This window comes from Cyanistes caeruleus, chromosome 4 (assembly GCF_971803275.1).
Source record: "Cyanistes caeruleus chromosome 4, bCyaCae1.hap1.1, whole genome shotgun sequence".
NCBI lineage: Eukaryota > Metazoa > Chordata > Aves > Passeriformes > Paridae > Cyanistes > Cyanistes caeruleus.
In genome coordinates, this window is record NC_141704.1 from 48,664,708 (window position 1) to 48,692,477 (window position 27,770).

The following is a 27,770-nucleotide window of genomic DNA, read 5'->3' on the forward strand; positions in this document are numbered from 1 at the left end:
GGTCTCTAATGCATCTTTCTAATCTTAGCAATACCATAACATTAGAATCAGCCTCCTCAGCTCTGGAAAAGGGCTTCATCAGTGTGCTTGACATTGCTGGAGTAGCTTCAGCGGGTTTAAACATCAGGCCTATATACCCAAAGAGCTTGCCTGGCTTTCTGTCAGCTGCCTAGCAGGGTGCAGATGGTTTTAGTTTATTCCCCATTTACCATCAAATGATTTTGCCCTTAGAATTAATAGAAGAAAAATATTTGGAAAGTGATAGCTGGTTGTTAGATATTACTTTTAGTGTTCCTGTTCAAATCTTTCTTTTCTTTCCCACAGGTGCTTTTTCTTGTGATCTTGCAGGACTGTAAAGTTATGATTCAGCAAAGTGCTGAAGGTGAGAGCATGGCTGTGCTGACTCTGTGGCTGCCTTGACAGCCAGGACCACCTCCCTGGTGTGCCTTTGGGCAGGGTGCTTGACTTGGTCAGCTCCATGGCAGCACCCCAGCTCTGGGGTCACCATCATCTTCAGGATGGGAAGGAAGAGATGGCATGCATGTGTTTTGGGAACCACACAGGGATGGGCTCTAGCTGGGGGGTTCAGTGCCATCCCCATGTTTGCCCCAGATGTGGTTTTGGGACGCAGTGTGTGGGTGAGGAAACCTTCAAATGGGTTTCCAAGGTGGGCTACCCCATATCTGTGGTTTATTGCTTTTGTGGACATCCAGCCTCATGACCTAGACCATCCCAAGGCTGGAGAGAAGATGAGGCTTTTTATTCTTACAGAATTGATAGCATGTATTGAAATTAATTCCATGTAGGGAAGTAAGCACTGTCTCCACATAGTGGCACTCAGTGTGGAGCATACTGCCAAGTTTGAGCTCTGACTCCAAAAAATGCTTGAAGGCAGAACAAATGTTTCATGGGGTTTTGAAGATTCTACAACCCATGAGATAGCTAAGGCTGCATGAATGTACTCTTTTCATGAGTGAAAAAGAAAACCTCAGAAGGCCTGAAACTTTTCACATTCATATCACTCTCAGATGAGTGTAAGTGTGGTTTTTGCAGTCATTCCTGCTTTATCCTTGCATAATGAGAATATATATCTTTGCCTTCTAGCTGGGTGTCATTGAAGTCTAATCTCTGTTCAGATGGGCCTTTAGAGCACCAGCACCAAGCTCCAGAGAAGTGCTGTCAGACATTACCTCTGCAACTCCTGTGCATTTTCTCTCTCCTCCTTTCAGAGAGGTTCTGAAATTGTTTTGGCCAGAGGTTGGTTGGCTGACTTCTTCAGTGGCATCAGGCAGAGTGATTTCATTGATTTCCCAGAGCTCAAGAGATCCACACCATCTGGGAAGCTGACACAAAGGATTAACAGTGAAAAAGGTACATCATATTTTTACTGTTTTCTGATGCTGTTTTATTCTTATGAGATCAGGTTCTGGACAGCAATAATTCAAAAGTTTTCTTTCATAGTCTTTTTTACAAGGCTGCATAGATGGAGGTTTAGACTTCATCCAGAGGGCTCAGCTGTGTAATTTTTACTCAAACTCAACCCAATATGAGCAGCCAGTGCAGCAGGACCAAGCTTGATGGCACTGTAGGTTGAAATTGAACATTAGTTTTAATGAACTCCTCAGTTTCAGGAAGTGGTTTGTTTTGAGAAGTTTAATTGTAACATAATCCATAGGTGATGGAATCTGATCAGGTTTGGGCCACAGTCTCCCATGCCTTGTTGCTGACATCTGCCCTAAATCAAAAAGAGCAGTGCTGATGAACTTTCCAAGAAGCTGCTGACTTACTTGAAATATGTGTCCTTGCTATCTGTGACATAAGTGCACTCACTAAGCAGCAAGTCTCAGCTGAGATGGTTGTTTTCCACAAGGAATTTAAAATGATCTGCCTAGCTCCTTCAAGCATTTTACCCCAGAATTCGCTGTAGTCATGCTGCTGTCGCTGCATACGCTGCCAACTCTGCCCACTGACTGCTCAGGTGGTGCAGCTCACCTGGCTCAGCCGTCCTTTGGGTGAGGCTGCAAACTTTGCATCTCCTCCAGTGTCTATTGTGACCATTGATGCTGTTCCCCTCACTTTTTAAGTGCTACACCACAGGCTGGACAAACCTTAAGCAAATACAAAATTACAAGAAGCATAAGAAGCATAGTGACAACATGAACTCTGTATTTTTGCCCTTTATTTCCACGTATCAGATGTGTACTTGCAGTTTGAGGTTTGAACTGATCATATAACATCTCCTTGCAGGAATGTGACAACATTGTATAGAGGCACTTCAGAGCACAGGATCACAGAATGGCTTGGGTTGGAAGGACCTTTAAAGTTCATCTCATCCAACCCCCAAACGTGACCTTAGTGTTCCTAATGTACTAGGGACACCAAAGAAATCACTGACTGGTGGATGGGAATAAAGACCTCTAAGATATTAGTTTGAAATTACCTGTGCTGGTTTTGATGGGGGCGGAATTAATTTTCTCCATAGCAGCTGTATGGGAATAAGTTTTGGATTCGTGCTGAAAACTATAATACATAATGCAAATATATTGGATAATACAAATCTGTTATTGCTGAGCAGGGCTTGCCCAGCATCAGTGCCTTTTCTGCTTCTTGTACTGCTGCACCAGAACGTGGGCTAGGGATATACAAGAAGATGGGAGGGGGCACAGCTGGGACAGCTGACCACAGCTGGCCAAAGGGATATACCATACCTTATGACATCATGTTCAGTCCACAAAATCTGGAGGATGAGGACAAAAGGGGGACACACATTTGAAGTGATGTCATTTGTCTTTCCAAGTCGCCACTTTGCATAAGGGACCTCTGTTTTCCTGGAGATGGCTGAGCACCTGTCTGCCCACAGGAAGTGGTGAATGAATTCCTTGTTTTGCTTTGCTTGCATAGGCAGCTTTTGCTTTGCCTATTAAACTGTCCTTATTTCAATGCATGAATTTCCTCACTTTTCTGATTGTCTCCCTCATTTCACTGGGGAAGACTTGTGTGGGGCTTAGTTGCCAGCTGAGGTTAAACCAAAACCTTCCCCTAGCTTTGATGAGTCGCATTCAAGGGACAGGTGTAGGAATGCCTGCCTGCTCCAGGCAATGGCTTGTGATGGCTCAGGGGGGACAGGACAGTCTATACTGACCCTGTCCCTCTCCCAGTCTGCACTTAGTTGTTTCTGTAAAACTGGGACACAAAGCCTGAATCTCATTCTGGACTTTTATGCACCTACATTGTGCATGTGATGAAGACAACTGACTTATCTGCCTTTGGAGACACATCTGGAAGAGGAGTGCAGGGGTTAGAGCAATTGCTCATGAGTAGGAGTGCTCAGCTCAGCAATGTAATTGGAAACGACCCATATTCACTTTTTTTGAGCTAAGTTAACATCACTGTCTCAGCTTCCTGAACAGTCAGTAGGGAGGGATGAGTGATTCATCCCACCCAGCTTAGACCCATATTTTAGGAAGGAAGGAATTGGCCTCTGGCTGATGAAAACCTTAGATGAGACATCTAAGTTTTAAATGACTAAAACTTGGTGACACAGAGCTCTGCCTAAATGCAGAAAACCTGTTAATTTGGCTACTCTTTTGACCTTTAACTGAAGAAAAACATTCTAACTTTTCATCAACACCAAACACTTAACTTTACTTTTTTATTTACTACTATCCCACTGCTTCCTGGGGTCAGCCTGCCTTAGCTTGTGGGAGTTTGTCTCAATTGAAAACACGGTGTGGCCGCTCTAGTTCAGTCCTCTTCACCTCCAGAGATTATGAGGACATCCACACATTTTACTGATACACTTGAAATGTCTTGAACTGCCCTTGTGAGCATGGTGGGGACAAACAGGCTATCCTAAAGGTTTGCACTGTTGACATTGTTGTAGGGTCCTGTTGCTGAGGGATTCTGCCCCCTTGGAGCAGGGAAGCCTTTGGAGTTTTGTCAGTAGGAAAAAGAGACACTCACCTAAAGTGACTGTAGCTGTACCTCCCTATGCATCATCTTCCCAGCAGTGTAGAATCATGTCTGTACACCTCAAACACCCAGTGCAAAACAGAGCGTCTGGTGCAGGTGCTTTGAATTATAAGAATGAGAAGTTCTCAGATGAGAGCTGTTTTTTCTCTGCTCAGTTTCTACTGGATCATTTTACTGAAACCCACAACAATGGGTGAGAGGGAAACCTCAGGTAAACCAATTTAACACTCCACGTACAGCACAGTAGCCTGTGCTGTAGCCAATTCAAGACCAGACCCTGCTAAGTCCCTCAGGTCCTCGGCAAAGGAGGATCAGCGTCATCTGAAGTGAGATTCCTACACTGTACTATGCCTGTGAGCTTCTGAAGGCACTTCAGAAGAAGCCCTGGTCTTACCAGTAAGGGTATTTCAAAGAAAATCTGTTGTAGAGTGTAATGGAGCTGCTGTGACACCTGTGATAGTGTGGGGCAGACAGGGAGTGGTTACTTCTGAATAGTTTATTGATCCTACCTAATTTTTAATTTTTTAGAGTAAATCACAGCTATATTTAAGCAAAGAACAGAACGTTAAGCTTACTAAGAACTGTGTGTAATCCTCTGAATTTCCATAAAGAAAGAAAGCAGGTTATGTAAATAGCACAATATGAGCAGCTTTCCATCTCAAACAACAATGCAAGCAGGGGCAGTGGTTCCAGCCTGCTGATACTCTTTGGGATGCCTTCTGCTCTGCACATGTGCAATCTGGCTGGTTTTGAACACTTTTCATATCCAAGCAATTAACCAAACTTCAGAGTCTTGGATGTAGCTTCCATTTAGAAAGACAAATTGAGTTGGGAATTTCTTGTCTTAAATCTGCTCTTCATGAAGAGCACCCTGAGTCTGGTGTGCTGAGGAGAGCAGGAGCAGAGCCATCTGCATCTTCTTTGCTCATGCAGCTAACCCTTGGGCCAAAAGCATTCATGCCAATCTTTCTTCTGGCCACGCTCACAGTGCTATTTGCTCCACTCTCTTTCTTCACTTTTGTTTTAGTCTCGCTTTTTTTTTTTTTTTTTTGGTATATCATTTACTAAATAAATTTAAAAAAAAAAAAAGTACTTCACTAGGTTTTGTATGGAGCAGGGATTGCAGCTTTAACTGGTCTTCACTTTCATGGAATAGATCAGTTATCCCTAAAACTCACTGCCATAAGCAACTCCAATGAGATTTCACCCACCATTCATTCTATGCTGTGTAATTGCTGTGTTGTTGTTGTAAATACAACACTTTGTTGAGTGTGCCAGGGACAAAAGTAATGGAGAATCAGCAGCAACCTTTGAAAAAATGTTTTTGTTTTTGTTTTTGTTTTTTAAAGGCTTAAAAAGATATAGATGCAGTTATGGTCCTGATATATACTTACCTATACCCAACACCAAGCAGAGATGCATCTCAGTAAACTACTTGCAAAAGTGAAAGTGGGGTTTGTGTAATGGCCACCTCCATCACAAGTTCTTCATCATTAGTTTTTGCCAGAAGGAGCTTTGTTTAGGGCAAGATCCCTTTCTCTATGCAAAGGAGTAGGGTAACTTATTGACCAGTCAGTGGTACCTCTGAGGGGATTATAACTGGACAGTGAGGTGGATCCCAAGGGTGTTGCTCATGACACAATGGCCATACGTGGGGACACCAAAAGTCTGGATCACGTGGGCAACTCCAGCAGATGATATTCCCCAGGGCTTGAACCTCATTGACCTTACTGCCTGTTGGGTTAAAATACCAAACCTAAACCATCCCAAAATGTGCACATTATGAACCTGTGGCAAAAATAATCTTATTAACTGTGATAAGATTAGATAGACGTGATAGACGTGAATTTGCCTTGGACACGAGTGTGGCTGCATTCTAGCAGCAGTAATTTCTTGTGAACACCTTCTGAGCATATCAGGCCTCATGAAACCCCTATCTTAGACTAGATGTAGCTTCAAAAACAATGCTCTGTTGTTATGCATGACCAAAGTGACTCCTTCAGTGCATCTGCTGAGCTGATTTGTTTTCAAATGCTGATTTAAATTTTACTTTTTATTATGTGATGTTGCTAACACTATGGTTTTATGGCAAATGTGTTCCAGTGCAATAAAAATGTGCTTATTTTTTTTCCTCCTCCCTGAACTAAGAACAAAATGCCTTGAGGGACTATATATGTTTAATAGATTTTCTGAATTAAAACCCCCTTCATAATCTTTGGTAGTCCCACATAATATTTTGTAGCTGACATTCATGAAATATGTAATGTAATCTTGTTTTTTGGTGGAACTTCTGTCTTTTCTAGGTTTCCCCTCTGGCTAATTAATGTTTCTGCCTGCTATTGATTTTTCAGATCCACCCAACTTTTATTTGTTATTTTCTTTCACTGATTATTTTAATAGCATGCCTTAATGTAGCAAATGTTCGGATTCCAGCTCCAGTTTCATGCTAGCCATTATTAACAATATAAAGCTACTCCTTTATGTGACAATGTTAATGTTTTTAGCTGTGCTTAATTAGTCCCATCTCAGTAGGGAAGCACTGTTAAGGCCTGCGTCTTATCTGCTAATGTTTCAATTTCCCCTTTTTTCTAGCAGCAAAAAGCTGATTGAAATCCCATGTGGCAGGTTTGGGGCACAACCATCTGCAGTCTCATTTTAGAGTGTAAACAGGCAGATTGCTTCCCATTTAAACTGCTACCACAGTAGATTCTTATCTTCAGGGTACTCATAATTACACTCATGTATCTTCAGAGGATGTTAATTACAGGAGGATGCTTTCGTTCTCGTGAATACCGGAACAAGTGCACTGCAAGTTAAGAGCAATGAAGGAGGAGAAAAGCATTAAATCACAGGTGGGAAGGAAAGAAGTGAGATATATCCAATAGACAAAAAGGTTGTTTGAATGGCAAAGGGAAGTGAAAGGTGTGAAGAAAAAAGGCATGTTAAACTTTATTGTCACATGGAAGTGAATCAGTCCAGAGCAGCAGAGCTCATCATTCTGACCGAAGGACATGAGGATGGCTGGAACAGCAACTTGGCTAGAGCAGGACCTGCATGCCAGGGACATCTGGAAGCAAGATGGAGTGCGTGCTCAGGATGGCTTCCCTCCTTTTGCACTTGTGAGTGAGGTGGGGTGGCAGGAGGATCAAGGTTTCCCCATCACTAGCATGTCCTAGCATGGCAGAAAGCCCGTGCATCCTGGAGCCAGGCAGGAAGAGCATTAACTTATATTGATTCTGCTTGTTATAAAACAGTCCAGACAGCAAGGATCATAGGATCGTAGAGTCATAGGATCATAGAACAGTTTGGGTTGGAAGGTATCTTTAAAAGTCCAGCTCCTTGCAATGAGCAGGGATGTCTTCAATTAGATCTGGTTGTTCAGAGCTCTGTCCAATCTGACCTCCAGTGTTTCCACGTCTATATTGTTCAGAAAATGTATTTAACACACACTGGCACACATCCATTCAGCTGAGCAAGTAGATATAACAAGTCACAGGATGGTTTGGGTTGAAAAGGACCTGAAAGATTAACTAATTCTATGCCCAGTGCCATGAGTTGGCACACTTTCCACTGCACCAAGTTGCTCAAAGCCCAGCCTGGCCTTGAACACTTCCAGGGATTAAGCATCCACAGCTTCTGAGGACAGCCTGTTCAATAAAGTTTCAATGGGTAGCATTTCTGAAAAGAGGAGGCATAAAGCAATTGGAACTTAATTTGTGCTAAAGGCTACATGCTTGTCCTGGTTTCGTCCAAGGGCTGATTTTTCTCAGTAGCCACGAGGGTGCAGAGCCTGGAGACATGTGGTGTGTCTCTGTTGTCATTCTATACCATGCACATCATCAGTGGTGGGTGGAAGTAGGAGATTCTCACTTCTGAGAAGGAGGGGATTGCAGTCAGAGAAAAAGCAGGTGCACAGCGGGTCCAGCTGTTAGTTGTCTCAGGGTCGTGCTGCATCAGGTCAGTGGGTGAGCAATTTGCATGTCAAACACCCTCTCTCTTACACTGTTAATACACTAATACACTGTTAATACATTAATACACTGTTGTTATTAATACTGTTGACACTGATGTTTATTTTCTAATCTCATTGCTGTTTCCAGTAAATTGTTCTTAGCTCATAATCTCTGCCTTTTGTGTCTCTCACTGGAGGCACCTGAGGGAAGGAGCAGGAGTGCTGTTCCTAAACCATAATAATGCTTAAGTACTTCTGTATATTGAAAAATTAATGTAATCATAAAGATGGTGGGACATTAAAAAAGGAAAAATAGAGAGGCAAAAGTTTACATCCTTGTATGCAGAGGTGCTGGGGTGAAAAGCAGCATTCAGGCTTCAGGTGAAGTGTGAGGCATGACAAATCTGACTCCTCTCGTGTGATTGGGAGAACATGCTGTTGCCATTGCTCTAGGTCCTGTTTCTAATGATGACCAGACCAGATGGCTTGGTTTTGAAAAGAGCTACGGACAATTAAATAGCTGTGCAAGGCTCTGGCAGCACCAGCTTTCAGTAATTCCTCCCCATATTTGTGTGGATGAGATGTGATGGCAGAGGAAAGCAAAACCAGAAACTTAATATGACTCCTGCCACAGGCATCTTGGATAAAGCACTCTTGGCTGCTAGACAAATGCAGGCCTTGATCCTGCAGAAGCCAATTAGTTTTATACACACAAGTAGTCTCACCATGGAATAAAACATGCAGAAGTTTATTGGGAGATGCCCTGGGAAGGGAAGTGGGAGTGAAACAAGCTGGAGGAATGACTAAGAAGTAGAGGGGAGTTAAGCACGGAGTAGCAGAAGTTCAGCCACTTGGCTGACCCACCAGGTGGGTGGGTTACAGCTGGAACATCACATCAGATAAAATAAAATAACAGGAAGAGCCAAGTGATGGCAACCACAGGGAAAACGACCACCAGGAAGACTGAACCCTGGCATGATCTTTTAATACCACTAAGCAGGGTGACAAAGCAGAAGGCATATAATGTGATGAATGCAATTACTCACATCTGACTCAGGACTGAATGGGTGTTGTTACTTAGTGCTTCTTTTGTGATCTTATTTTGGTTATTTTACAAGTAACTGAAGCCAAAGGGAGCATGTCATGAAGCCCTTGGGAAGATGTTGAGAGTAGAGAGTCTGTAAATGAGTGAACACAAAAAATGTGTGAATCTACACATCTCAGGAAATAATAACTGCACAATCCCCCTAGGTGAGAGAGGAATGGTTGCCAATATGAACCAATGGATATGCACCACAGACCTCATCAGATGGCAGAGATGACACTCCGCTCTGGACTTGTATGGCTTCACCTTAAGTCCTGTGTGCAATTTTGGGCCTCACAATATAAAAAAGATATAAATCTACTACAGAGTGTCCAAAGGAGGGCCTTGAGGGGAAGCCTTGTGAGGAGCAGCTGAGGTCACTTGGCTTCTTCATCCTTGGAAGAGGAGACTGAGGGGACACCTCATTGTGATCTTCAACTTCCTCATGACGGGAAGCAGAGGGGCAGGTACTGATTTCTTCGCTCTCATGACCAGGGACAGGACTCCAGAAAAGGTCATGAAGCTGAGTCAGGGGAGGTTTAGGTTAGATATCAGAAAAAGATTCTTTACCCAGAGAATGGTCAGGCCCAGGCTCTCCAGGGAAGTGACCACAGCACCAGCCTGACAGAGTTCAAGAAGCATTTGGGTAACACTCAGGCACATGAAGTGATTCTTGCAGCTGTTCTGTGCAGGCCCAGGAACTGGAATTTGATAGTCCTAGCAGGTCCCTTCCAACTCAGGATATTCTATGACTCTGTGACTTTAAATCTCACTGTAACAGGCCACAAGACCATGTAAGAGCAAATGAAGAGAAGACAGAAGAATCCTGCCAGCTTACCTATCACTATCTTGGGGGCAGCTGAGTTTTAATACAGTTTCCTGAGCTCTTCAATTTGTGCTGCAGACAGTACCCAGACATATCCCTCTGTCTGCTGCCCTGAGTACCTGCTCTTTCTAACCTTATGCCTGCATAATGGAAATTCCATTAACTTGGATGTAAACTGCAATCTTGCCTAAGAAGAAAAGGCTCATCATCTTAGTGGACCTCCAAGAGGTGGATCTGAGACCAGGCAACAAAACCTGTATCAGCCTGCCCTGTGCCTTGGTGTTCCCTGTCTGGTGGGCAGGATTGGTGGTCCCCAAGTGCACAGTTTAGCCCTTAGCTCAGCACAGCAAGTCCTGGGCCAGGAATGGGTGTGCCACCTTTTGGGGAGCCTGGTGAGATGTGTAGCTCTGCTAAGTGCCCACCCCATGGCCCCTAACAGCAAATTAACTTCTCAGGCACATGCCTATGGTCCTGGGACAAAAAAAAAAAAAAGACTACTTGCATGCAAAGATTTTACAAATTTGGTCATTGTGACCAAACTTTATTACCCATTTTATGGAACCGTGACAAAAGTCTAGGAATCAAGCAACATGGGGATCACAGAGGCTATTATGTTTATTGTGCTGAACAGACTGTGATAAACCATTAAAGGAACATTTTCAACAAGCAAGCGATTTGAAGTACAATCATAGACAGCAACTCTACATGAAGAACAAAGCAAAGAGTTAGAAGACACTCAAAAGGAAAAGTAAACTGTAGTTCAACATCTTAAAGCAATTTTTTTTTCCTGCAAACACACCTCTCTTGCAGAAATGGTAGAAGAGTTACATGTCCAGTCATAGTTAGCAGTGACCAATGACAGCAAAGAACAGTCGTATAAAATTTATCTCCCACAAAAATAAACTATATATATAAAAAAATTTTATGATGTTCTCACTGACTCAATGGCCACATGCAATTTTTCAGTCTGAAAAAATGAGGTATAGTAGGCCCTAAGAGGTAGTAATGTGTTTTGATTGTACTACAATATATAGAAAATGTAAGATTCGGTTCATCAGAGTGGTAAGTCTCAGAGGTTGAAGAGTGACAAACACACAGCAATTATTTCTGTGTCATCCGCTGAATACCGTGGTTTTAAAAAATGCAAAAAAAACCCCCTCAGACCCCAAAAGGGACTTGCTAAGGCTTGATTTGATGCCCTTTGAAGGCAGCAAAATTCCTATTACTGCCTTCAAGTGACATTGGATTTGGCCTGTTAGAGCTACTGTATAGCTAGGATTATTTCTCTTTCACTTGATATTATCATGTCTAGTTAATAATATTCCAATCAGCTCTTTCCCAGCAATTTCCAGCACTGAACCCTGCACAGTCTTTCGTGGAGGTCCACATTTCTTGACACTGCCTCTTGGAAGAAGGCAGTAAATTGTTATCTCTAACTGCACTTGGCTCCATACGAAAGCCAGACCAACAGATGCCTTCCTGAGAAACTACCCCTGGCCCAGTTATTAATACAATGGTACAAAGTACTGACTAGGAAAGAGAGGAAGAAGGGAAACAAAACAGAAATAGAGAAAATTAAATTGGAGGTGGGGGGAGAGAGAGAGAGAGAGAGAGAGAGAAAGAACAACAAAAGTGAGAGAGGGGAGAATAAAAAAATCTCTACATAAGAAGCATTTAAAATAAATCTGGCTGAAACATATTACAAAATCACATTTGTGTAAAATACATGAAAATACTTGTCAAGTATTTTCTTACAATCTACTAATTTTTTTTTTTTAAAAACACATATTTGTGATTGCATTATGCAAAAGCTGAGCTTGTTGCTTCCCACCTACAAAGCTTCAAGTTTCTTTGAAGGTTTTTTTTGTTCATTTTTTTTCTTTTAATACGAAAGTAATTTAAAATGTGTTCATTTTCCACAAGTTATTTTACAAAAATAATTTTGGATTAGGGATTAGTTGCAGTCCTAACTGTTTCAAACGTCTCAAAACTAATGCTGAAAGTAACAAGTTCATTCCATTTAAAGTCTGGAGGTAGGTCTTTGTCAATCAATTAGTCCATTTCTTTAAACAATTCATTTGAGGTACAAACTTGGACAGTAATATTTAAACTTTACAGCTAAATTTTTTCTGTCATGTAGTGTCCTTGAAGAAAATTATCCTCACAAATCTATCAGCAATTCAATACAAAAATATATTCAAGTTAACAGTACATTACACAGAAGTCTAGCAGAGAATAGAGTAAGTACATAAAATAAAACAAAACCAAAACCAAAAAACCCACACACAAAAAAAAAAAAAAGAAAAATCAAACAAACCAAGTGAAAGAAAAACACATAGTCATGCTGAAACACAAAAAAGACATTGCTTCCTTAACTGCAAAAAAGGTTGAAACAGAAAAAAAGGGAAAATGCAGATACTCATGATTATCTACCCAGTAAAAATTTCCTGCATTGAATGTGTATAGCAGCATGTATTTATCAGTCTGTTGAGTTATTTGTAAAAATCAGAGGTAGTATTGAATAGTGGGGTAATATTGCATCTGGTGCTAAAAGTGCTGCTTTGAGTGAAAAGATGGAGAAATGCCACTGGCACAGAGGTGCTCAGTGAACCATCCTATGTCAAAATACATTGCTTAAAGTAATGCATGAGCTTAGCTGAGGTACATGGTGTTCATTCTTACATTGTGACTGATGAGTAATGAGGAAAGATTCAATTCTTTCAAAATACTGGTACAGGGCAAGTGGAATTAGTAGAAACTAAGCAAAAATCTGGATTATTTTTGTTCAGATATATTTATGATTAATTTCTAGGTACCTTTCTGTATGATTTAAAACACTTTTATCAGTAAAGACTTACTCATTAATGGTGTAAGAGTGGTGTCAGTCATTTTTGTTCCCATAGAAAACTCCTGGCTCTAAGAAAGCCAACTCCCTGTCTTCCTATTAGCCAGGTGATAAGAACTGCTCATTTTGTTTACTACTGCTTGTGCTGATAAGATTGTATCTGTAACTATACAACGTATCTTTGTCTTTCTTCCCTTTTGTAAAATCAAAGTACCTTTTTCATCTTGATTTCTTTCTTCTGATTACCGGCTGAATGAAATGAAAAGATCAGCTTTCATTTTTTTTTCCCGAAATAATAGTAAGTCTTAAAAAAAAAAAAATAAAAAAAAATCAAGTACAAGTCTACAAGAAGGTTACAAAAGAAAAAGGATAGTATCTATCCCCTATCTTTGGTGTTCTAAAAGAGGGAGTTCACTAAGTAGGGAGTGGGTTGCTGGAAGTGTTGCAAGGCATAAGTGTTACACACCCAGCCTTTCCTATTTCAATGCCCATTATAATGACTATGTTACAAGTTTCTTGTTTATACGCAGTGCAGTCAATGACCTAAGCCTGATTTGGAGCTCTTCTTGACCCATTCACCCTTACTTAGCAGCTCAAACAAACTATTAGTAGGTTAGGAAAAATGAAAACAGTAATTAAAAGTTGCATCGTTAATCTGTGTCCCCTTTGTGTTACAGCAGTTTTTCACTAGACCTGGGACTGTGAAGGGATTACAAAAGAAGATGATTAGTCGAATCCTTTTTAAGGTTATGTGATTTTTTTTTTTCCCCCAGGCAAAAGTGGAAAGACCATGGCAATAGAAAGTAAGTGGTCAAGGCAGTGTCTTCTCCCTTCAAAAGACCCAACTGCTGATGAGGTAGAAATTGCATGGTGTGATCTCCTAGTCTTCTTCTGCAGACTCTTGTGAGGACGTTTCTTCAGTCTCTTCCTAGAATACACAAATAGGAATAATAAATACCGTGGTGACCATTCATCTTAGGCTGCCAGTTCAGTTATCCCTCATGCAGCTGACAATTACCTCTTGAGTTAATAAAATGCCCTTTACAGCTCCTGTGATGTATCAAGAAGCCACCTTGGGGAGAAAGGGAAGGCACCCTGCTCTCTGATCCCCCACACCCTGCCTTGCCAGGTTTTTCTTCTACTCCAGGAGATGTCAAGAAAAAGCATTCTGTGCCACGCTTTGTCAAGGGCCTCTTATGGGGCAGCTAGAAAATGGAAAGCATTTTGAGCACATATCCAATTCTAAGTAGCTGCTCTGAGAATTCTTCTCCTCTCCTACTGCTGCTTCATGTTTGCCATGTCAGCAAGCCTGACCAAATGTGATGCTCTTATTCTGCTTTTCAAACAAATGTTCAGTACCTTTCAGAACATGGGTAGAGAACTGGGGGCAACTAACATTTCTAATACAAGGGGCTGTCAATGAAAAGCTGTTTTTTAATCAAACACTGAACATCATTGCCTAAGACAGCACGTGAAAAAGATCTAGGAAGAAGAGGAATTCACTCCCTCAGCCAACTGAGACCTTTGAAGAATGACCATCTTAAAACAGCTTATAACAGTCTTCATACTTTAATAGATTTGATTTTCCACATGGCTTCATTTTGTCTGGGTGGCTAACTGACACAATTTATAACTCTCTTCCTTTCCCAGGCCACTACAGTACACCATTCAGCAAAGCTTGCCTTAAAGCTTGCCCGCCTTATACGACCAAACTTCCATTCATTAGTGTTTGAAACACCTCAGCTGTGAAGGGCTCCTAAATGCTACCATGTGTGACACTGCTGCGGAGGAGCGGCATCAAGGAAAAACACAGTGCTTTAATCACAGGCCACTGCTTACTGCAATCCCCTTTCAAAAGGTTTCGACCTCCCCCTGCACCTCCCTGCAAGAAAAGGCTGAAAAAAAAGCTGTAAATCCAGGGAATAAACATAACTATAAATGAACGGATGACAGCTTAAAAAATATAACCATAGCAGCATCAAGCCATGAGATTTCACACTGGTTTTGTTTAGTCTGCTTTGGGTTATGTGGGGAAAGTGAAAAGCATGAAGGAAATGCTCCCCCCCTCTTCCTTCATGGCCCCACCCCAGCTAAAGCTCGGGCCTCAGATATTTAGACCAGGAGGTTTATACCTCTTGACAAGGAAACAGGCCATGACCCTGGGGTACTCTCTTGAGCACCAGGCACAAAGAAAGATGTAGCATGATCAAAGCCGCAGATAGAGGAGAGAGAGCAAAATCAAGTGTCAGCTGCCCTCTGACCTTGCATTTTCAATTCTCAAATTCCAGATGACACTGAGCTATCATACAGATGAACAGTTTTTTCCTCACAACAACTACTGTCCACTTGTAGCTGGGTTATATTCACAGCGCTACACCAAAAATGATTCTCAACTCATGAGATGATCAAGCAAATTTTACTCTGTCTCTGGTGGCACTGGGGAAACTGAGCTCACACTCCATCAAATCCCATTAATGCATAATGCATTTTTCCTGCTTATCTTCTGTGAAGAACAGGACTGTTACAACATTTCAGTCAAGAAGAAAAATGGTATTTTCAGGCACCTACTGGAGGACTAATTTGGGCTGCATGTGGAGAGACACAGCAAAATATGTTGGTTTGAGCCTTGGTAATTCAGAAATCAGAATGCTTGTGGCAAGCCCCAGTTTTGCCTCCAAGCCAAGTATTTCAGTTAAAAAATTACGACTGTGGGTTCTGTGCTCTTAACATAATACAGGTAGACATGTTTTGGTATTTGATGATGATCACATGTTTAATTTCTTACAGCACTGTGGTCAGCCCTGAGCCTCTGATTATCATTTCCTGGAAGACTGCAGCACACACACACGTGTGGGTGCGGAGCGGCAGCTCTCTTTGTTTTATGCTTGGCTTGTCAGGAGACTACTGAAACCTGATGAACTCATTTTCCATGAAGGTAGACTTCCGATCACAGAGCAAGAGGATGGGGGAGAGGCAAAGTATGTGAAAGGACATACTTCAAAGCTCAGCCAGGGTGGCCACAAGAGAGCTCTTTTTAGTTAAAAAGTTGTCCACTCTAGTGATTTTTACTATGAATCTCACAGTATTTTTTTCTTTTTTTCCTAGTAACCCTTGCTGTAGCGACCAAAAAAATAAGTGAGAAGCTCTTCCTTCATTCATTTATATATGTACATGTAATGAAGGAAGTTTCTCTCACCTGCCCGTGTATGTGCAAATATGTGTACCTGTAGTACTAGGAAGGATGAAAAACTAAAAATTAAGCTAACCCTGCAAATATGTAAATAATAAACTAATTATTAAAAAATATTTGAGACTGACAGACTTCAAATTCAAATCAGTGTTAGGAAATACATTTTTCATGAACAAAAGCTTTTCAAAGGAATCAGGTTGTTCATTCCTTCCAAAAGCTTAACATAGCTCAGTTGCAGATGAGTGGTTTTAAGCCAACCTATCATGTAAATGTCTTGTCAAGACACTGATGGAGACATGATTGCTGCTCTGAAGCGCTTACAATTCTAAGAAAGAGGTACTACAAATCAGACATATGTGCAGAGAGGGACCCAAAGGAAGGAGTAGAGGTTCTGAAATGCAAAATACAGATGAATAATGCAGAAACAGAGAGGGATTTTTTGCACTTGTGAAAAACTGGTTGCAAATATCAGAAAGTTGTGCAGCTGGGACCCTCAACCCAACCTCTGTCTCTACGGCACCCGCCACCCAACCCCTCCCCCTTCCAAAAGATGGAGGGTGAAGCAGGAATTTTGAAAACTGTGTAACCTTTAGAAGTTGAAAACTGTTTCTGTGCTGAGTCACGTCAGCCAGAGATTCACTGAGGTGCATTGTTTGGCACTGTCAGGGCACTGGACACCTTAGGGGAAGGATGCTTCCAGGCACTTGCACCTCCTCACAGACCTGCCAAGGTCAATGGCATAGCCATGTGTCATCGTCCCTGAGTCCTTGAAGGAGGAACTGGGGCTGGAATGAAATACTTTGTAAGTCCAGATGTGCTTCCAATAAAGTTGAAGAGAAGGGAACAAATTAAGAGGGAAATCATGGTCATTAGAGCAGACATTAGAAACCCAAGTCACTCAAGAGTGTGATAGCCTTGCAGAGTATAAATTCAGCAACAACATCACAGGATGCACTCAGCCAAGAAACAAAAGTTTTGGGTCATATGGCAGCTTTAATTGAGGTTGTTCTCACTTCTTAGGTGCATTCACTTTAGTTGTGGAGGCAGAATGGTGACATATGCTAATTGGCCATAAATGTGCATCAACCCAGTTTTGCCTTGAATAGCTACTTCCCAGGTTGTTTGTTTTCTGCTGCAGCAAAGTAGTGAGAGGTTGGGCCAGCAGACTGCATAGAGAAACCTGAGAAAACTTCAAACCAGGTTGGATCTGGCTAACAGGGAAGCCACAAGCATGAAGAGCTCAGGGAGAACAGGACAAATACTCAAAGAACAGGTTGAGTACTCATACGTATAGTTCAGGCTTTACTTCTGCTGCTAAGACAATATCCCAGGTGACTCCCCATGCATCCATGAGTACATCCCCTTACACGTATCCTCAGGGGCTGACTGGCACAGGGACCAGCTGCAGAGGCAATTTTACTTGGCACATGCTGCTCTTGGTCATCCATGGGTCCCACGTATGGCTATGTTTATCCTGAGCTGCCACAGGACAAAGCATGATACTGTATGACAAAGGCAGCGCACGGAGCCATTTCCACCCTTAGCTGCTGTAAATGCCCTGTCAGCTGCAGAGTGATATGGAGCTGGTGTCTCTCAGACACAGAGCTGCAAGGTGGCTTTCTCCAAAGCTCCTAAAGGAGCCTTTTCTTGAGGGGCATCACTGGCAAGGGGCTGGCAGATGTGGACACTAGCCTGGACCCTCATCTCTCACTGAAGCTGGCCTCTAGCAGGAGAGAAAGGACAAATACTTTGCAATGACTCACAGCAGGTATCTGCCCTCAAAAGGGGCAGGGGATTAGGATCACTGTTATTAGCCCTGATTTAACACTGGTGAAGGTAACAAAAAAGGATCAGGAGGCAGGACAGCAGGTTTCAGTTAGAAATGCTGTTGGCAGCCAGTGTGTTTATTTGGGTTAGCCAACAAGGAATTTTGAAATATGACAACCTTGGTGGGATCTGGTTGCCTGAAGATAGCTGAGGCTGTTTTAGATGCCCTGGATATCTCATCTGGTAAGATAAGCCAGAGAGGTGCTGGTCTCCTGTGCCATGCCCTCTTTCTGTGATCCCCTGGGACACCCAATAGGCACAGAACAACTATGTCAAGATGTGTGGACCCATGAACTATGAAGTTAAATCTCTGCTTTGGAAGTCTTGCTGCTGTGGAAAAACAAACTGATGCCAGACTCTTTTCAGTGGTGTTCAGTGACAGGACTCAGAGGAATGGCCATAAACTAAGCCACAATAAGTTTCACCTCAACATGAGGAAGAACTTTGTTTCACTGAGGGTGGCAGAGCACTAGAACAGGCTGCTCAGGGAAGTCATGGAGTCTCCCTCTCTGGAGACTTTAGAACCCCACCTGGACATGTTCCTGTGTCACCTGCTTTGCAGAGGAGTTGCACTGGATGATCTCCAGAGCTCCCTTCCAACCCAGATGGTTCTATGAATCTGTGATTCATTGCTAAACCTCAGAGGTGGTACCATCCAGAATAGAGCTGTGCTACAAACAATTGTATTTAAATGTCAGTGTCCTTTCAGATCAAAGTCACCCTGTGATCCCAAGAGACTTCTTTCCCATGACTTTTCCCTTTTCCTGTGCAGGTGAAATGTAACTCTACCTGCTACCCAAGACCTCCATTTGGTGATCCACAATTGGTTGGTACAGGCTATTTTTTCTGAAATTACAAGCAACCAGTAGAATCCTAGTGACCTGAAGAACACACATACTTAGTTTGGTCTTTGTATGTTTTCTGCATTCTTTTTTTGGTGGACCCACACAAACTGATAACAACAAAACCTGATGATGAAACAATTGTTAGTGTTTGAGAGGAGCATTGCCCCCCCTGCAGAAAGGTAACTGTGGCACTTTTGTAAAAATGCTTGTTCTGTTCTAATACCCTGGGAAAAACTCCAAGGTTAAATGTCTTGTCCCTGCAAAACTCACTGGCAATTCAGTTTTTTCACCTTCTGCTCATGAATTTCTGACCTGCAGATTAAAAAAAACTAAAACCCATTTTGTGAAATGAACTGCAGGATCACAATAATGCTGCATATGGAGCTTCTGAATTTGCTAGAGCTTTTATTTTATAATGAAGTATTAGCTATTGGCACAGATTTTGCTGGCTGCTTTCTAAGCCCGAGAGGGTATGCTTGAATTGATATGTCAAAAAGAACTGCTGACAAGAGCAACTTGCAAACTATGGACCATTGTCTGCTGTTAACACGTCAGAAATCTCCTGGCATGCAAGCTAATAATTTCAGGAGTCCCTGAAATACAGGGATAGGAATAGATGGCTTCTAGAGCAGATGCCAGGGCCCGGACTCTGCCCAGCTGAGACAGTGCCATCCTGACTGCTCCACAGCCAGAGCACTAAACAGATTTTGAAATTCTTACAGCACTAACAGACACTCAGAGTAGGTTTGCTCTGCATGAAGCTTAGGGTGGGATCTGCTGCTTCGAGCTCTGCACTCTCTGCAAAGCACAGTGGTGAGCTCAGAGGCAGGGGTCACTCAGCAGTAAGGCAAAGTTTAACTCCAGAAGCTGGATTCAGAAGGCAAATTGTTGCAGGTATACTTCACACGTCACAATGAAAGGATTTATTAGGGCAGAAGAGATCACCATGACCATATACAGAAAAGGCCATACAACCCTTCTTACTGCTGGATTAAAAAATTATTTTAGGGAATTATTTCAGTACAGAAACTCTGTATCTAAACACATATAACTCAGTCAGACCACAAACAAGCAATTGCTGTGCACTGCAACTGCTAGCATGCTAGAAGGAGTACAAATCCTTTAGCTTGGTGCTTAACAGGACAGTTAAAAACTGGCTACAGAGCAGTTCTCAGACCCTCTGCTTTCTCCTACCCTGTTTCTGCAATCATAGACTAAGTCATGGGACAGCTCTGGGAGCAGTGAGCATGCAGGTCCCCCCCAAGGAAGTAAAACCTTCAGTACTTAAATGACATTAAATATAAACAAAGAGACAAATAGAGAGATGCAGCTGATAGGGCAGCTTGGGGTTGAGATGTAGGGACAGGAAGCCAAGATCCTTGTTTTAAATGTGTAAGTTCCTATTGACCTAGCCTCTAATAGCCCACTTTGTTGTGTAAAGATGTTGGCCCTCAGAATGCCACAGATCTGGCCATAGCATGATGACACAGCAATATTCAGATACCAGCAAGCAGCCTTGCTGAGATGCTACTTAACTTTCCCAATGCCCAAGTGCTTGCTGGTGGGCATGTGCAGAGCTGCCTAATGCTCTTGGGAGCACTCTAAGGGCTATAAAGTATCCTAAAGATCAATTTGACTTAGTGATGTCCTCAAAGTTTTCACACTTGGAAAAGCAATGTATAACAGGCAGCAAAAATATGACTTTCAATTTTAATAAAATTGTGTACATGTACGCCATAGCACTGGGTTGGAAATTCACACATGGGCTTGTTTTGAAATCTCCATGCTGTCTGATTTGAAGCAGGTATGTCAAGACTGGTTTTCTACCTTCTAAGGTACGGTAAACTAAACTTTAAACTAAACTTTTGTGTATGGAAGATGCATCTTGCTTCTGTTACAGTCACTCCACTTTCATATAAATAATCAGTTATTTTGTGGAAGACAGAAAGGGAGCAGAGAAACTAAAGCAAAAAACTGATGCTCTCCTGCAGGTCACCTATGGTTTGCAGCCTATGGTTTTTTAGCTGCAGAGTTAGTAAGCAAATTAAGTGTGTCCTCTCATTTTACTGCTGGAAAAGCACTGCTTGACTAGCAAAAAGGCTGCTCATGGGGATTACTGGATAATACACATCCCCAGCTGTTGGAGGAAGTGAACTAGCTGAGGCAGCCAGAGTGAAGTTGCTGGGGCTGTGCTGGGACTCAGCTGGTAGAGTTCAGAGAGAGTTAACCATCCTTACACACACAGAAACCACTTCTACAGATCCCTTTCCTCTGCTGGAGGAAGTGTCTTGCCAGGCTTGGCCAAGTTTTGGTCCATAAGCAACAGGTTCAGACAACTGGAGAGGACCAAGACATTGCCTAGGAGGATTCCCACAGGACATGATAGGACAGGATAGGACAGGACAGGACATTCCTCTAAGTTAGAACAGTTTACTTAAAATACAGATTCAAGTCTGTTCTTCCTGTTAGATTAAGGGGGAATAAAAAACATTTCTCTATCTCCTAGCTTATCTCCCACTAGGAGAACTGTTTGATATAATGGAGTGATAATGAGTCTTCTTGGTTACTTTGAGAAAAAGGGCTTATCTGACACAGGAGTTTTAAATCCAGGAGGGTTTACACTGAGAACTTCCAGAAACAGGAATTAGGATGACTGACATTTAGTTAACCTAAATGTACCTGCCTTAGGTTCCGCCTCTCAATTTCTCTTAGAGATGATCTTGAATGAACCTCAGCTTTAGGTGCCCAAGTTTGCCATGGATTTTAAAGCAGCCCTGAAATTAACTCAGCAATGAGGTTCCTGCAAGGCAGAAAGTCACTCAGTGCAAAGCCTGTGTGGCTGAAGCTTTTTGAAATTGAGACTCAGTTGTCTAAGTTACGTCAGGCCAGATTTCTTAAACGCGTTTTGGCATCTGAGTACAGCAAGTGCCTTTTTGACCTAAGCAGGTCAAAACACTTTGGAAAAAAAACTGTTCCCCATGTGATTAAAAGGAGACTGAAAATCTTCAGCAAAATCTCAGTACTGGTCAGAAGAATTTTGCAGGAAACTCCATTTAAAGTCTGCAAAGCACAGACCTAAAGTGAAAATGTTGCTTGAAGCAATTGCAGGTGCTATGCAACACTGACAGAGATGTATTTTATCTTGGAGAGTTTCAACCCTATGATATGTAAACATTTCTGGTGGGAAGGAAATAAAATATTAAGAAAAAGAAGGCAGTGGTGCTGATAGAAACATATACAACTGAGCTGGACTGACCCCAGCTTTGAGAAGCTGCTCTTACAAACCTCTTGTGGATGCTGTAAACTGGAGGAGTGGTAAACTGCCCTGAATTCACAGCCAAAACCCAGACTGGAACATAAGGCAAGCAGAGGCTCTAATAATAGTCTCCAATCACTAATATTTGTGTCCATAATTAGATGAAAGAGCAAAAGAAGGTGGATGCCAACCTTAAAAATCCTTAGACTTGCCTAGGTCACTGAAATGCTGTGGGTGTCTCTGTTAGCTCTGCTTTCTTGTGGCACTGGAGAAGGAAAAGCCTAAAAGGATACTGGAGCCCTCACAGGTAAAACTGAGTGAATCTACCTTCCCCTTGAGCCCTTGAGGTACTTTAACAGCACCAGTTTCTCTGCACATTTTGAGCGGCAGAGGACAGACTACAGCAATGGTCTCCCAGAATGGGGTAGAGAAACGCTACAGAGGCTTTGAAATGGAGGTCAAATGCACATCATTTACCTTTTGCTCCTTCCCTGCACCCCCCCACCACCCCCCCCATTGAAAACATGAAAAGGAAAATAAAGTAAGGCCTGTTATATTTCTATTCTCCTTTTTTTCTCCCCCTTAAAACAACCACTTGTTACAGACAGGAAGCAACTGCCAAAAGTTGTTCACCTTCAATCCTTTATCACTTAAAAAAGCATTGTGGTTCTGACCACAAAGCCACTGGCAAGAGTAGTTTGGGAAGAGCTATCTATCTACGACGATAAATAATAAAATAAAGCATCTTCCCTTTTGAATCCCAGCTGAGAGATTTTGCCAAGTGATCAAACTTGTCTGAACCTTGGAGCAGCAGCTTTGAAGTAATAAGAAAGAGATTGAAAACTTGCAGCCAAGAGCCGCACACACCTCATTAGGGTCCAGCCATGCGGGCAGGCCAAGCAGCAGCCGCCGGGCCCAGCCCCACGTCCCCGCTGGAAAGGGGCTGTGGGAAGGGGAGATAAAAGCGCCTTTCACAGTGGAAGTGCACTGGTGACATTTTTACGAGCGCCAGCCCCGAGGCTGAGCGGCCCTTGCCTTGCCGCCGGGGCAGCCTCAGCAGGCCAGGGCGCGTGGGCTCGGCCGCCGCCATCCTTCTCGGTGGGCTCCCCTGGTTTTCCTCATCCCTTGTTTTTTTTTGTTTCTCAAGGAGTGAGTTTAACAGACAGGGCTCTACCTTGCCCTGGCCATTCTCAGAAAAGCCCTCCAAAATGAGAAACATATTTTTTAAAGATAGCAAGCCAGGCTCCCTGAGCTGGTTCAGCACAGTTCACATGAGATGTTGTAGTATAATTCAGAAAATTATTTTTAACAAAAAACGCCCCCCAACCAAATCAAAACAAAAACAATAAAGCTTAACAGACTTGTAAAATGCTTTTAAAAATGTCTGACGATTTTGATCATGGATTTTGCCACACAGACACTGGCAAGGCCGCCTGCTTCCAGCAATGCAGAGTTTTTAACTTTGAGAGCTGAAGTTCTGGGTTTAATTTTCAGTTTCAGACTAAACAGCAGGTCTGCAGTGAAAGGCAGGCGACAGCTCCTGAGCACAATGGGGCAATGGAAATGCTTCTCTCGCAAACTTTACCGATTGTGTTAACCATGGAGCACCTCTTCGTGCAGACGAAAAAACAAAATCAGAGAGGCTCATGTTGGTTTTAATAAACTCCCCCCATCCCATCCCTTTTTTACTGCAAGAATTCAGCTGCCATTTTATTATGTAATGCTGCAGGCTAAAAATATATCCCTAATTTAAGCCACCTTGCCAAAAAATTTACAAATACCAGGTAATCCAAAAAGGGTAGTTACGGTTTAATGACATACTCTTCTTGTCATCTTAGTATGTTCAACTCCTAAAGGATTTAGAGTGATGCATTTAAAAGTTTTTTCAACTTCTAGAATACCTCACATGGTCTGGTGGAAAGTGTGAGAAAGTTTGATCCTCCTTAGTGCAAAGCAACAGCCCAACTTTTCTAGATCCATCTATGCAGTGATCCACAGGACAAAGCACTTTATTTCTCAGAGGAAGATAACCTGATTGAAAGTGAGTGAGGGTCTCCATTTTAATAGATAATGATTATTTCCTTTTGATTATAGAATATCTTATGGGAATTTCTTTTCCAAGTGAACACATTGAAAAATTATTTTCAAATTGTACACATATACATTCTATAATCAAATCAGAGAAGGTATCCTGGTGGAAATGTGTGTTCAAAACATGTTTATTTTACAACTGAGACAGATTTACTACAATTTATACCTCAATGTTAATCTATTCTCCTCTTTCTAAACATAAAAAAATACTAATATAAATTACAGTTAATGCTTCACTATAAACAGAGTTCTCAGGAGTCTATTGAAGCGATGTGTGAGCCCCCTAACTTACTGTAACTGTGTCTTTGCTGTTTTGATTTCAGTTTCCAGAATCTGCTTCAAAATAAGCCTGAGAATCAGGGAAGGGGAGGGGGTGGAAGCTATTCACTACCCTGAATCTGATATCTCCGGGGTCCTAGAGCTCACATGTTCCTTCCTTCCAGACTCAAGTCTGGTTTCAATGGAGCTCTCATTTTTCTTCCCACTAATCCTGCCGTGAGATCAACCATTGGTAACTCTGTGAGAAATTAAATACCAGGATGTGGGAAATCTGAGATCTGAATTCAAGCAGAATGTGGGTGATTCATTTTTTTATTTCTCTCATTCTCTTTTCCCATGGTTGTTGTGTGGCAAATAACTCTTCAAACCTGAGATCAGAGATCGGCCCTGAATAATGTAACTACATTGACAGAGCAGAGGCAAAGCAAGAACCACACTGGCAATATTATATCCCTCTCTAATATAAACATTTGTCATTTCTAAAGAGAGATTTCACCCAACATTTTCTGAAAACATTCTGGAATTCCCAGAAATGCTTCACAGTGGGATCAGCAGCAGAACTTCATCACAGTGATGCTCACCATCTGCTGAAGCAGAATTCATAAAAAATGTAATATTTCTTGCATTGGGATCCCAATGAAAAGGGATCCATTAGACAGTTTGCCATGATAATGTGAGTGCTGCAATACCCAACAGTCAGACAGTGGTTTTTAAGGGCTTTTTCCTTCCTCAGTGTGAGAAAAGCACCTTTATTTATTTATTTAGGTCCTGTAAGGATGAACTCAAGATGCTTACAAACATTAGGCTGTGCAAAGATTTAGATCCTTCATGCACTGCTTGGCAAAGTGTTGATGTCAGAAAACCACCTACGTACTTCTGTAGCCCTAAACATGAAGAGCCTAGGACCGTAATTCTCACTGCACCGTCTACCATGAGGCTGGGATGCTCCTATACTACTTATTGTCCACTATCACAGCAGTTCCATGCCTGCAATATCCAATGAGCAATCAATGACCATGAGCTCTGAATGGGGCCCCAGACTGCATCCTGCCTGTCACAGACTGTGTTTGTCATCTGGGCTGCTTCACTCCATCTCAGTACTAAGGAACAGTACATTGAGAGCATCAATGGAAGTGATATAGAATAGAAACTGCACCAGGAAAAATGGTTTTAAAGTGTCTATCACAATTGTTTCACACTGATTATGAAATTTTCACCTGTTATCCTCTCTGAGCCACAAGGGAGGAGGCAAGCTCATAGGCTCAGCCTGTCCATCCTAGCCTTAATGTTTGGCACAGGTGTCACAAGCTGAGGGACTGCCCAGGGAGGCCAGATGTCACCCTGGGGTAGCATGGCAGTCCTGATATCAAGGAACTAAATTTGCAAAGTACCAAAAGTGGCTCACAGAGTAGTCAGAGTAGCTGAAAAATTCTCTTTATTCTTCTATTCTAAGACTTATTTTGGATGAAAAGTAGACCTTATAAAATTTCCCAGATGTCAGGGAAAACCCCCCCAAAAAATTACATATTGTCTTCTTATTGCTTCCTTCCATAACATGCTTAAATATGTTAATAAGGGCTGAGTATACTGCTCTTTTTCCTAGTTAGCTCCTTATTAGTGCTGGTATGTGAAGACTGTAACTATCTATCTGAGCAAATTATTTAGCAGACAAAAACTGTATTTTCATTACCCTGAACTTTGATTTCATTTGTGCTTACCTTATCCATCACAGCATACTTAATCTTTAAAATAAAATTTGCGACAGAATTTATATGGTCCTAAATTGGAGCAGCAAAGATAGAGCAATTTCCAAGAATCGTTACATAGGTTTGTTTCCCATGCTTTTCAGTGCAACAAATGAGCAAAGATACAACCCTGGAGTATCTGTTAATAATATTTAAGTCAGGGAATAGGGCATCTTTCTGTGGCTTCAGCTGGATGTGGAAGCACAACAACAATGCTGACCCTTGAAAATGCAGAGCCCTTTATGAAAAGCTCAGGAACCAAACTCTCACCAAAGAGCACTTTCCTCCTCTGCAGCCTTCTGCACCTCATCTTTGCTAATTAGCATTTTGATTATTTCTATTACTATAAGTCCACAGAGTGATCATGCTGGTAGTTTCAGCTTTCTGAGTGTCACTCAGGAAATATCTTAAAATAATCCTTATTTTCAGGGAGTAGTCATGTGCTGCTGAGAATCTTGCATGTCTTGCATGTCTTGTATGAAGGAAGACACCCAAGTATTAGCAGCACTGACTCCTGCTACTCTTGAAAATCTCAGCCAAAATTGATGCAAATGTAGCATGTGTATGCAAAAGAAGCACTGTTTAATTTACTCTTGACTGGCACTTTTTTAAACACTGCCCAGCCACGTTCCTCAATGGTGTTTCCCAAGTACACACCACAACCCCTTCTCTTCTGGCTATTTTTAGTGAGACTTCAGTGTCAAATCAGAGCTCAGCTCTGAACTGGAAGGAGTACCTCCCTAAACACCTTTTGTGGTCACAGCCATGGGGTCAAACACAAAGCCACCCTGCCCACAGATGTTGCCTGCCCACCTCGGGCTTCTTCCTCAAGCAAGGAGTGGGGAGGGAAGAGGTAGGGAGAGGCTGAAGAGGAGCATTGCTGGCATAGGGAAATCTTTTAGCTCACCCCTTCATCCTCTAGCCTTCTACCACCATCTGCAACACCTACTCCCCCTGTGCTATGCAAGGAGTGGCTCAACAGCTGTAGTCCCTGAAGTTTTACATCCCTGCTTTTAGGGTCAGCTCTTGCCCAGCACACTGGAAAAGAGCAGGGACCTGAAAGCATGTCTGTGTTGAACGGGAAAATGTGTGACCAGTGCTGCATTCAGAAAGCTATCTCCTGTCCTAGAATTTCCCTTAGGGAAATATGTATTGTAAGTGTGAGCTGTCAAGCGTCCACTGCTGCTCCTGTTCAGAAATGAAGGCTCCTTCTACGTTGAACTAAGTCACAGCACTCCTTCTCTTTGACTGACTCATAAACTGGCTGACAGGGACATGACATCTTTCAGTGGCACACTGCGGTAGGCAAGACTGAATCCCCTAGACAGTGCTTCACAAGCCATGAAGAAAAGAAAAATCTTGCTAAATCTGATTCCTTTTTGTCACATCAGATTTTAAGTGTGTGCACTTTGATAAGGTATCATCACTGAGAAATGAGTAGCAGGAAAAAACATAGGAAATCCAGCTCTTCTTTCCTATTATTTTGTAATAACACTTTTTAGTGTTTATTCTTGTTGGATTTGATTTCTTTGGACATTGTGTTAAAAACACCTACTACATTTAGAATTAGGTAGAGAAGTATGCTTCACTTGTTCCTTCAGTGCATGTTTCCTGTACACTTTCTTCTGTACACTGTTCTATGTATACTTTACGTGCACTCTTCTGACTGATACACTTTTATTCTGATCTACACACCATCTTTCTGACTGGTATGCTGTCCTTCAGACTCAGATACAAAAAGATTTCAAGGATTTGAGATTTTAAGAGAGATAAGATTTTCAAAGGGCTGTTCTATGTTCATTATATGTCTTCTGTGGAAATGATAAAAATAAAACATGTCCTGTTTCCAGAAAATTTT

The 27,770-nt window shown here is 42.1% G+C and overlaps 1 protein-coding gene across 6 annotated transcripts in view; it reads right to left on the minus strand.

The window, feature by feature from the left end:
- Window positions 1-10,345: 10,345 nt before the first annotated feature.
- The window catches only part of HMGA2 (high mobility group AT-hook 2), a 118,497-nt gene continuing 101,072 nt past the window's right edge, over window positions 10,346-27,770 (minus strand). For all 6 annotated transcript variants that reach the window (XM_086884513.1, XM_086884515.1, XM_086884512.1 and 3 more), the window contains one exon: window positions 10,346-13,607. In XM_086884513.1, the coding sequence (XP_086740639.1) occupies window positions 13,560-13,607 (48 nt within the window). In that variant the 3' untranslated portion in view covers window positions 10,346-13,559. The remainder of the gene's footprint in view (window positions 13,608-27,770) is intronic.